At 38.2% G+C, this 12193-nt stretch overlaps 1 protein-coding gene across 3 annotated transcripts in view; it reads left to right on the top strand.

Annotated features, from left to right (window-relative positions):
• The first annotated feature begins 2016 nt into the window (after positions 1-2016).
• JADE1 (jade family PHD finger 1) overlaps positions 2017-12193 on the top strand; it is a 60003-nt gene continuing 49826 nt past the window's right edge. The window contains exon 1 of one of the 3 annotated variants that reach the window (XM_074823649.1): positions 2017-2039. Coding sequence is in view for 1 of the 3 variants with exons in the window: in XM_074823639.1 (XP_074679740.1) it covers positions 5098-5125 (28 nt within the window). In the remaining 2 variants the exon portion in view is untranslated. Of the gene's footprint in view, positions 2040-5076; positions 5126-5186; positions 5778-12193 lie in introns of those variants that run through there. The other 2 variants (XM_074823639.1, XM_074823641.1) reach the window with 2 other exon arrangements.

The following is a 12193-nucleotide window of genomic DNA, read 5'->3' on the forward strand; positions in this document are numbered from 1 at the left end:
TTTGTTTTTACGTGGTGGCTTTCCTTCCAAACTGCAAGGATATAGATAGTGTAACTCCTGCTACAGCTCAAACCATGGCATGGATGCTTTTAAAAAAATTGCCATCGTGATTTTTCTCTGAATGCTTCTTACTAAAGCAAATCAAACTAAACAAAAATGATTCCTGCTGCTTTTTGTCTGATTCTGCAGGTTGCCTTTTCTATGGAGGTAGTCCTAAAGTATAAACCTCAGTATTTACTGATAAATTAGCAAACTCCAATTTACTTTCTGAATTCTCTTTACTTCATACAAAGTGGAAAATAATTGAGAAAATGCACTCAGAGAAATATCAGCTTTATGATGCAAAGAATAAGGCCGCTTCTGCATTATTTCTATAAAGTGTTCCACAAGTCTTATGTGATGTTTTTTTTCTGCATAGCTTTGTTAATTGAGATCAGTGTATGGCCTTCCCTATAGAAATGATTCCTGGGAATGGAAGAAGAAAAGATGCTACTGTCTCTGCATTGACTACTATGTATTAGGTGCCTGAACTATTATAACTCAATGACATTTGAATTAGGAGTACAGTTTAACAAACGTGCTGAAAGTAGTGGTCAGAAAAAAACCCTAACCATTCTGCCAGGTAAGCAAGTAATGGCTCACCTGACAGAAGAAGGAACTTTGAAGCTTATGTCTAATACCATGAAAAGAAATCTGGATTTACAGGTCTTTTGCTAGCCACATTTGGAATTGAGAAAATAAGTAGGCTAACTGAGAAGTGAGGAAAAGCTAATGTTTGGTGGGCCTTCTGTTTCAGGGAAGCAGCTCTGTGTAGAATAGCGATAATTGTATACTTCTTAAAGGACTTTAATCTTAGTCTTGGACACCTTTTAGACTATTTAGAGAATCAGGTAGGTATGTACATGGATGTGTTTAGTATATAAGACATTTTAAAAAGCTAAATCTACAAACTGCTTGTGCTTCCTAAAATGGAGATTTGCAGGTATTACGTTGCACACAGGGTTAAGGATCAGTTTGCTTCAGTAGCCATGTCTCTCCTGAAGAAATGAGCTGAAAATCAGAGTGTCCCAAGGCACAGATGTAGAAAAGGGCCTATTTTGAGGCAGGTTAGTATTGGTTGATTCAGAACAGCAGTTGGACTAGGAAGTCTCATGAAAGAGTGACTGACAGAGAGCTAGCGAGTGCTCTGGAAATGTACCAAAGATGCCAAAGAAAGACAGAATACTTAAGCCTGTTCAATCCAAGCAAGGCTAGACACACGAAGACTAAATATGGAGGGCTGAAACCCAACAGCTTGATGAATGTCTAGACAGCAGTTTAGACTGTGACGTGTTTGTAACACCGAGCTGGCTGGAGAAGTCCAAATCTCACTCAGTCACAGGATACTCGCCCACTGTGAAAACCAAAAAGGCTTCCTGGCACAAAAATTGCTTCAGAAAGAGGGTGCTCTTGCTTAACTAACCATGCTGCATTTAATAACCAGGGGACCACCAGTGTGATGCTTTTGCGTGGCCAACAGAGTCCAAGTGATTCTTGTCTCTCGCTGCTGTTGCAGCTGCTAGGAGGAACAGCTGCCAGGAATGGAAACAACACAAAGAATATCCATGAGGAACAGAAGAGGAAATAAGAAGCATTAAAATTAAAGACACAAGACAGGTTCTACTCAATTAATGGAAGAATTTTGATGAGAAAACTTTATACTGACTGAAGCAGAGTAACCTTTGAGGGAACATATAATTTGTGTTTTGGCAGTGAGATCTAGCCTGTGATTTCCAGTGAAGAGATACTTTGAAAAGTGCTATTTACTTTGACCATGTAGATTATAAATATATTAGCAAAATGCTGTTATGCTTTAGTTACCTATTCATAGGAAGGGATGGCTCATCAGATTTTGGGTTCAAGCTAGTACATTTTCCAGGAAAACTTGTACAGCCAGCTCCTGCTTTGAAATAAGAAACCAAATTGCAGATTGTTTTCTTAGACAGTTGGACCTTGGTATATCTAATGAGCAACTTTCTCCTGAAAATGTTATTGCTGTGGTATGTATCAATGAAATTCTTTAGTTCATCTACTGTTTTTGCTGTTTATCAGAGAACTTTTAGTTCATTCAGGAAAGGTTTAGTGTAATCATGGCATAGATTTGGACATTAAAGTAAAACAACTACAAGGATCTGGAGGACTTGGAGTGAAAGAGTTCAAATGTTCTGCTGTTCTGGTCATCAGCTTCCATTCTGCTTTCCTTTTAGTTGTGTAGGATTTGAGTTGTTTGATTCATTTGACCTTTAATTCAAAGTATGAAGTCTGGTATCAATGAGTATGGAAGAAGTGCTTTGCCCTTGTATCATGGGGCAAATTTAACATTTCACAGAGTATTCCAAGAAGATTCTAAAACTTATGTCCCAAAATTGGGGTAAAAAAGATGGGGACAAGCATTAACCTTCAACTTTTATATTCTGTCTTTTTTTTTTTTTTTTTTTTTTTTCCAGAACTGCTACTGTAATACTAGAACAGAAGAATTAGTCATTCCTAAATCTGGCACCTAAACCAATGAAGAATAAGATTGCCTCTCCCTATGAAATGTAGCAGTCAGCAGTTCTTACATAAATGGAAAAAAGGGAAAAGTGTCAGGAAATGAGGACATTCCAAATTCTGCACATACACTAAGGGACACACTGTGGTTTATCATTTACCACAAAATAGCTGTGGAATTGCCCTTTATGTATGTTCCCTTCTGGTTTGGGTGGTTCGGTTTCTATTTTTTGGTTGTTTTTTGGTTTGGTTGTTTTGGGGGTTTTTTTTGGTACAAGAGAGGAAGACATGATGCTCAAATGTCCTGTACAGGAAAAATGAAGGCCAATAATATTTTTTGAAAATCCAAATAGAGCTCCACAAATATCAGAAATCATAAAATGATTTTGGGCTATCAGGAAAAATCTGTATTTTTTAAATTAACAAAAATGGGCATACATTTTAAATAAACTGACTGTGGTGATAAGTCATATATAGGTTCTATTGTCTGTGTGACCAAAAATATATATATATACACACCATAGGGATAATACGGTACAAGGACTAAATATGTGTTAAGGAATAATATCAAAAGGAGAACTCGCTCCTAAACATTTAAATCAAAATCATCAGTATATTGCTTTCTTTTTTTAAAAAAGTAAATGGTTAATTGCCTGGGGCACATTAGCACCCCGTCTGACAAAAACTTAAAAATTGTCTAATTTTAGGTATGATAATAGTCCAGTTGATGCCTCTGGACCTAAATGTGTGTAAAACAGTGTTTGTGGAGGTACTGGGTCTGCCTGACAGGCAGTTAACTTTCTACATAGCAGCCTGTATGGTATTGGAAATACTGGACAAAATTTTTTTTGCTGTTTTTGCTTTTGTTTTCAAGCAAAATAACATTCTTTTTTTTTAACCACTTGAGATCTCAGTTTTTCTTTTGCATTATTTTGTACAAGAAGAGAGGAAAATAAATTAGTAGAACAACTTTATCCAAAAAGTTATTAACTATGAGCTTACAATTGCCTCTAACATTTTATATCAACATAAAAAATCAGTAAATACTATAGTCATTAACGTTAATCTGATATATTAAAACAATTAAACTATTTAAATGTTAGTTTTTATATATCATACTTTTTTCAAAGACTCCACATATGAAGTTCAGAATGACTTTGCAAATATCTATATGCTTTATTGCTATCTGTGGACTTCTGGTCTTATCATAAAGAAAAGCTGCACTGGGATATTCTGACTGCGATCTGAAGATTCCTCAAAGTTTGGGTTGCTTGTTCACTCCTGCATATGTTTATGAAGTTCTTCTCTTGGAGTTATCTCACTCATCTCAATGCAATAGAAGTCTCTCTTGATTTCAGCTGCCCTAGTGAGATCACAGCTTTCATCCTTTTAAGATCCTCTTTGCCACTAAAAGAAAACCAAAACCGGGAGGACTTCTCTGAATGGAAAGAAAGCAAATTGCTTGTGACATAGCCATTGGTTGCCCTGGGAGCACTCGCTGCATCCTTCAGTTTAATTTGCTTAATATATGTAATTAATTAAGCAACTACAAAGTGATAGAAATGTTTTTGTGGATTCAGTTTCTGTAAATTAGCGATAAACAATTTGATACTGCAGGATGTTAGTGCTTTCTCTGTGGGACTAATGATCTCTAATGCCTCTGCAGTCGTTTGTGGAGCTCATCATGTTTACCTATTAAAATGAAGTCATTACATTTTGCTGTAGAAATCTTAGAATGCTCTTGGTACTACCTGTATTTGGCTGTGAATTTCTGATCATGAACAAGACCTGAATGTTTAGCTGATCCTGGTGGACAGGACCCTGGGTTATGGGTAGATACTCTTAGCTTTAGGTGGTTTGTTTGGTTTTTTTGGTTTGTTTTTTTTTTTTTTTAAGCTCTGTCTACCTGACCTTTCTCAAGTCATCTACACAGCAAGCACACGAGACAATTTTTTAAGAGTGAGGCATTTTATGGGAGTTGAGGGATTAAGATGCCCTCCGCAGAACTTGACTTACAAACATTTGAGTATGCACGCCTCTGTGTAATGTCATTGGAAAACATAAATGCTACTCGTGAGAACCAGTGACTTCAGGGTTAAAATAAGTATCTTCAACAAAAGCGAAGGAGTGGTGTCCTAAAGGGTGCATTTAAAATGCTTGGGCTGAATAGCTAGAACTTGTCTAGAGACAGCTTTAGTGTGCGCAGGTGCTGTGCCCACGTTGTGTGCAGTTTGGGTAGCTACATATGCAGCTACTGAGTCTGCATGCACAGATGATAAATTTTTGTATATGAAAACTTGTAGAACAAAATTCGGAGGCTAAACTGAAAGAATTTTCAAAATTAGGCTCAAAACCAAGCCTTCCTACTTTCCTGTACAGCATTCTTGGTGTTTTTCTACCTTCAAACTATTTAAAGGAAACTGATAATTTAGCTGGAGCCCAGGCACATGGTTATTAGTGTCATCTGTACCCAAGAGATAAGTGACGTAACCTTAGTGCAAAGAAAAAAAAATTGCGATTTCACTTGTTTCTTGCAAAAGTTTTTTTTTTTTTTTCTAGAGGAAATTCATGTGGTTTGTTGTCACTGTCAAGCAAGGTAACATATTTATGAACTTAATCTCTTAGAAAATGTATTATTTGTTTATATTTGCAAGCTGTGGCCTACATATACAGGAGATTTTCCTGTATGTGGAACAAAATGATTACTCAATAGGGAAGTTTAAGCTGAATGTACTGGTATTATTAATATAATTAAAAATAGCAAAAAAGTTAAGATACTTTAGTTGGTGTCCTGTCTGTAGTATACTTAGCAACAGTCTTATGCAAGTCTCAGACCTAAAATATTAGTGTTGTTTTAAAAAAATATGTCAAGCATTATGAGTTTTTTCCTGTAGTTCTTAAAAAGTAGTATAGTCACAACAAAATTAGTAAGTACAAAGATACGAGGTATAATGATTTAGCCCAAAACTTGGGCTGAGATGTGTGTTTTCCATCCCTTTTATTAAAGTTGAGGCATTGTGCAACAGAGGACATAGGAGTCATGAAGCGGGATGAGAACAAGCAGGCCCTTCGGCTCTGCAGCACAGTGTTGTGAAATTCAGCCTGGAGAAAGTGGAAGCATCTATCTGATAGGTAGCCCTAGACCATTGCATCTGGCTTCATTGGGATGAGACTGAAGCCGCGACCTTGTTACGCAAACTGAAGCAGTTCCAATCATGCCAAAAAAATAAGAGCTGCAGATCTTCAAGGTATGTTGCAATCATGCAGGGAGGTACTAAGTAAGTTTAGACTATTCCAGAGCCAGACAAATGAGCAAGGATTTGCTGAACGACATTTTTAGCCTTGAACATCAAAGTCCTTTGAACCTAGTCTCAGTAACCTAGCACATTTTTTGCTTTACTTGTGCTTAACACTCTCAGACCTGGCCTAAATTTTCACAGGGTTAAAGGTGTCTATTTTTGTGCTATGAAGTGTAAACAGGGTTAGTGTAGCAAACACCTTGCTTAGTGTGATTTCATTTGGTGCCTATGCTGGAAATGACATGCAGTTTTTAAACCCTCTGTCAACTAACTCCTCGTTTGATGTTCAGGTTGAGATGGTGGTCTTCAATCAGAGTACAATGTGTTGTGTTTGTTACATCAGTTTATTAAAATATATCATACAGTTTGGATGACTATATAGAATTTTCTGTAATTATAAAAGAGGCTCAGGAAAAATCCTAGCTCCATGGAAGTTAGTGGCATAAACACTCATATCCAGTGAAAAGAGAATTTCAACTCATGCTTTTGGTTTCGATAGTTGCTTATAAACTGTAGGTATGCGGAAGGAATTTTTAAAGCAAGACAAGTATCGCTGTCATCTTCCCTTAGCTGGGCTTGGAGATCTCCTGACTTTGAGATACTTAAGCAAAGCATGCATATGTGTATGTAGTAGAAAATGATTTTGTGTGTATGTTGTAGCTTGATTTTCTGGACTGCTATTTTTTCATTAAAAACCATAGAATTTGGGGTATTAGTGTATCTTTGGCAACTTTAAAAGGATTTAAAACATGTAACCAGCTGATGTATTCTGAAGGGTAACCAGCTTACATGGTTAATGGGGCTCCCTCACTGTGGGGACAGATGTACACATTTTCAATACTTATTCGTTCTGTTCACATGAAATGACAGGGTTTATGCAATTGGTGATCTTGGTCTCTCATTACGTTGCCCGAGGTTTGGGACCTTTTTGCTGTCACTGATTTTCTTCACTGAAATCCAACTCCTGCAGACAAGCTAACTAGGGTGTCTGAGGCGTGTGTCAGGCACTACCGAGCGCACAATACTTGCAACATTTTATTAAGGCAGTCAGGAAAGATGCTTAATTTCCTTAAAAAGGGGGGGACCCCAAAGAACCCACAAGAGCAGCTCTTTGAAAAGCATGAAATAAAGATAAACATGTAAAGGTAGAGCCAAATCATTGCTCTAGGCTCCAGTGCCAGGAATGGGAGAGGAAAAATCCCTTTGCTCCCTCTGTGCATCTGTCCAGCCTATCAGTTGATATGTGCTGTATTACAGATGTTATTGATCCAAAGCACTACACCAGAGTGCCAGTACAAGTTGTACTCTGGCATGGGACTGTCTGCTACGGGGCTGGCGCTCCGTCAGGCTTTCCTGAACTTATCTTCTGCAAACGTTTTTTCCCCTTTGTGTGCTGTGGCTGAACACTCTGCCTGGCTCCCTTAAATACTTGGGCCCTTTTCCAGAAGAGATCTGAGACACTGTAGGCTCACCTTTAGCTTTGGCTGAGGGCAGATACACTGCTATGGTTGGCTGAATATTTGAGAAGTGGCGTAGGCTGGAGTGGCAGTTTTGGCAGTTACGTAAGGATACGCGTGCTCACTGCAGGATGTGCCCATTCCTCCTTTAGAGATACCAGATTATTAAGCAGTTGGCACATTTACTTTGCCCCAGTACTCACCCCTCCATGTTAAGAAAGTAACCTGCCTCAGATTGTCAAAGAAACATAAATGCGCGATGGTTTAAAAGCATGTCCTGGATAAAAGAGAGAGAGATTCTTCTCTGACTTGTGCAATTTGAGGAGCAAACATAGATGTTTACCCTGTGCCAAAATCTGCCCACATAAGCAGATCAGACTTTTTTTAATGTTGTTCTGGAAGGTCAGAGACTATTTTGTTTGCTGCAGGTTTTTTTGCTTAGTGAAGCAAAGTTCACAGGAGCCAGAGTAATGATTTGATTTCCAAATTTTCTTCATTCTTCACTGTGTGCTTAGTTAAATATATCTGTGGCAGTCTTGGCTTTGAGCGGTAGCAAAGAAGCTGTAACTTCTAAATAAGCAATAAACTCCTTTGTCCATTAAAAAAAAAAAAAAAGTAGCTTCAGAATTACCGTTATAAATGGTATGAAATGACTCAAGGGCTGTTTGCATCCTGAGTGCTTGCATTATGTGCACTGAAAATTTACTATGCAGCTGCTTGAGATTCTGCCTCTGAACATCTTCGTGTGCAAAGATTCTGCTACCTTGTGTAACTCTCATTGCTCTCCTAGAGTGAAGCAGAAATTTGGGGTTAGACACATCCAGTGTGCAAATGCAGTGTTAAGGATAGTTGACATTTTGTATTGTGTATGTTTCAAACATCACTGAAGGATTATGCTATTGTAATATGTTAGAGCTGAATCATGAGATTGAGTCTCTTTGCTTTGCCAGGGGCAGTTTGTATTTCTTTACTATTATGTCTCAATGTCTTACTTGCAAAATAGATAATAATTCTTCACCTGATAAGTGTACTGCGGCTTTTCTTATTTTTGTGAATTTTATACTGGGTGTGTATTTCTGATAAGCTCTTAGCAAAGCGGAAGCATAACAGTGTGGACTGTGTTGTTTTGGATGTGTATTAATGCCGGCCAGACACAGAGACAGTCAGCTAGGGCCATTTGCTGCAAGGTTATGTGGCCCACTGATATATGGGATAAACTGCTCTGTTTATCGCGATACCTGCCCCTCTTTTTCTGGGGTGAGAGATGGAGGGAGAGAGGTTAGAGAGGGGCTCAATTTCCCCTATTGGGCAAAGGTTCTTTTGTGCTGGATATTCTGAGCCTCTTGTTGAGTCCTGTTTGGTAGTGTTGAACCTCTGAATATATATAGTAGTGAAATGGAAGTACATGAGGCACCTTTTATTACATTTATGCCAGTTAAATTTTTCTAAACTGTTTTTTGTGCTTTTTTATGCAGTGAAACTTGTAGAAAAGCTCAGCAATCGATACTGCCATAAGAAAAAGACATTTAATTTACTTTTCTCAATCAGTTTTCCTATGTGCTAAACACCGTATAACTTATTTTCTAAAACATATAATTGATAAAGTAAAATAGCTGAAGTAAACAACAGTTACCTATTTGTTTGACCTAGCATTTTCTTTACTTAGAAGTGATGGCTTCTTTACACCCCTGTTGCCTTACATCTGTCTACATTTGTGTACATCTGTTGAGCTAAAGTTAGTAGTATTTGAAGTAAGGTTTCAGGACAACAGCATCTGAAATCAGTGGACCTCTAACTATTTAGAGAGAAAATTTGCCTTCTGTCAAAATTATGATTGACGCATCCTGTAAAGGCGGATTTCAAGCATCGAAACTGATAAGCTGGTAAACTGAGGAGAGGGAGCTATACCTATTGAGGATAAGTAGAATATCTCCTCTGCGTTGTAGCTTACATCTGATTGTCCTTGGTCTGTTTTCTGCCATGGAGGGTGTATGATCTCCTAGCCCTTGTGGCAGACCTCAGTTTCATGGTTTGGAAACAGCTTTAAATTCAATGAACTGTGAGTCATCGCATTTGGAAGAGGTTGTCCCAGGAGAGACCACAAATAGAAGTAACTCTGGGGCAATTCCATAAAGTACCGAGTGGAACCCGAAAGGGCCACATGGGAAGTTACTTCCAAGGTTTCTGCTCTTTCCAGAAATGTTACCACAAGCTGCTCAGAGCAATTTCAACAGCTGATTTTTTTTTTTTAAGTTTAATCTTTTTCTGACTCCTAAGGATCCAGAGTTGAAGTTGCCTTTTTTTTTTTTTTTTTTAAAGTCCTTTTGGCAATAGGTTGTTACCGAAAAAAGAAATTGATTTTTGTTGTACTTCCCCAATAAACTGGTACCACTACTCCACTTTTAGCAACCAGTTATCAGGACGCACTCTGCAATCAGAAAATCTGTAATCAGATACTTTTGAACTCTTCTACGAGTCTTGTCACAGCACCTTTACTTTCACTGTATGATTTCTGCCTGCACAATCACAATTTAATATTGAAGTTCGTTTGGATTAGCCAGTGTAATGTTGCTTGATGAGCTGCCAGATAGGCACGTGTATATACTTCAACTGAGATTTGATCTGTTGCTGCTAAACTCTCACTTGCCTGAGGTTTTCACAATCCAGTCTTCCTGTACTCGGGGCATTACCTTGGCTGCTAATTACTTCTCCCATCATGTACAAAATCATGTTGTTTACCTTAAAGGTGATGCATCAGCTTCATCCTGCTTAACTTGCAGACCTGCAAGTTAACTGCCTGCTTCTAGTTGTTCCCTTGAGGTTCTTGTTCTACTGGTTTCCTGTCAGCTTCCACTTTTCAAGGAGAATAATTTGGAAACACTTCATTTCAGTAGCTGTACTTCTAGATTTTGGAATTTAGTAAATTTTACCTGTTGGGCATACCTGTTCCCACTTCACTTTCAGATGAATATACAATGTCAGCAGTTGCATATCCGTGCAATGATTGTTTGACTTGCAAAAATATTTTAAGATATCTGTGTGCAAAATGTCATGGAGGTATACTTTGTACTGTTATGTGCTATAGACCAGGCCAAAGGAGAGGATATAGTTTAATCATTAGAAACCTTGGACTGAGAGGCATGACTTTAAAACCAAGAATAGAAACCTAATGCTGACTTAACATGTGACTTGTGCAAGTGATGTAACCTTTGTATGCCCCTGCCTACCCACACATAGAATGAATATTATAATCTCTACTTCTCAAGTTTTGTCATTAAAAAGACTACACTAGTGTCTCTGTTGCAAGCACCCTGTTTGATAGCCTGCTAAATACAAAGTTCAGCTCTAAAGATTGATTTTCATCCCTCTCTGTCCTCATCCCTTAATGGCACAGCTTCTACTTACGGGCGTACTGGCTCATACACCCAGTTAGTCACCTCTCACAACAGCTACATTTCTATAAAACAAAGGAACTATAAACCAGAAGAATGAGGCTCGTGAGCACAGAAGAAAGCACATCTTTGGAGTATGGCCTGTGAATCTGCAAATCACTCCCACATGCAGTGCTGGTAGCTGTAAACCTCAGCTTCAGAGTCAAAGGAAATAACACGCTACCTGAGCTTAGTCTTTTTGACCTCCCTAATCCAGACACACCAAAATTCAGTGCTTGTAGATAAGGAGAAGGAAGAAAAAGCCAGAGCACCAATTAAGTTTTTTGTGCATAATTTTGTGAGGTGCCATGTTGCCATAAATGATGTATTTGGATTAGACAAAACTGTGAAAACTCTGTTCCTCTATAGTCCATACGTAAACCGTGTGAGCAAGTTTTATTTCTGCAGGAGTTAAAAATATTGCACTTACGCAATTTGTAAGTGGTATAGATTTACATATGCATGAGTCAAAATCTTTTTTTTCCCCTTACTCATGTGAGTAGACCAACTAGAGACAAAATGGACCTCAAAAGGATTTGGACCAACTGTGCATCTGTCTCATCTCTCTGCAGTACGTACATCTCTCACAGGAGATGTGAAAGCTCTCTGGAAGTTCTTTCTCTTGAAGATTAAGTACAAGCTAAAGTCTGGACAGTGCTGGTTTGGATCCATACTGTGTTCTTCCCCTCAAGTTTCTAATCTTCAAAATAAAGAAGGAGAAAATGGAAGTAGAAGTTCTTAAAAACCAGAGCCAAAAGAGCAAAAGAACAGTTTTGAGTTCTAAGTGATACTTAGGCTAAGTTTAACAGCAGGGAGAAACTCGACTTCATTAGCTCCACCTTCATGTGCGGAGACTGCAAGAATTAGTGGAAAAGGTTCCAAGTGCGAAAAGAGTATTATCAAATTAAAAAAAAAAAAGAAGCAAAGAAGAAGTAAAAATATTTTATCAGACACTGCTGCAGCAACAGATTTCCATGAAAGGCTGGGGAAGAAAAAGTGCTGAAAAGTCACATATTCTTTCCTTGGCTTTGTGTACCTGCTCAGAAATTACAGTCAAGAGGGAGACACTAAGAACTATAGAAATGATCAAAAAATTTAAATAAAATTTAATATATGAGTGACTATATCTGATGAAACAACTCGGAGAAGGGACCAGAAGTTCTGTGTGTTAGTACAAAGCCTAACTCCGATACATATTCTCTGAGTGCTCCTGGAATGAGTGTTAATAGTGATACAAAGATGACTGAGAGAGGCACAGAGTCTAATGACATCATTTATTATAACAAAATGCCTGCTTTGCTGAGGGGTTAGATATCTATTAGAGATGAAGGCTGAGATTCTGGCCCCACTGATGTCCATCGCAAAACTACTGACTCTACCTCCAGCTGAATTTCACCCATCACCTTGAAATTTAGCCAGTGGAGGGAGCAGAAGACTGCTGTGAGGTCCTCTCTCACTGTTCTGGTTCCTAATCTTT

Source organism: Strix aluco, chromosome 4 (assembly GCF_031877795.1).
Source record: "Strix aluco isolate bStrAlu1 chromosome 4, bStrAlu1.hap1, whole genome shotgun sequence".
Classification (NCBI taxonomy): domain Eukaryota; kingdom Metazoa; phylum Chordata; class Aves; order Strigiformes; family Strigidae; genus Strix; species Strix aluco.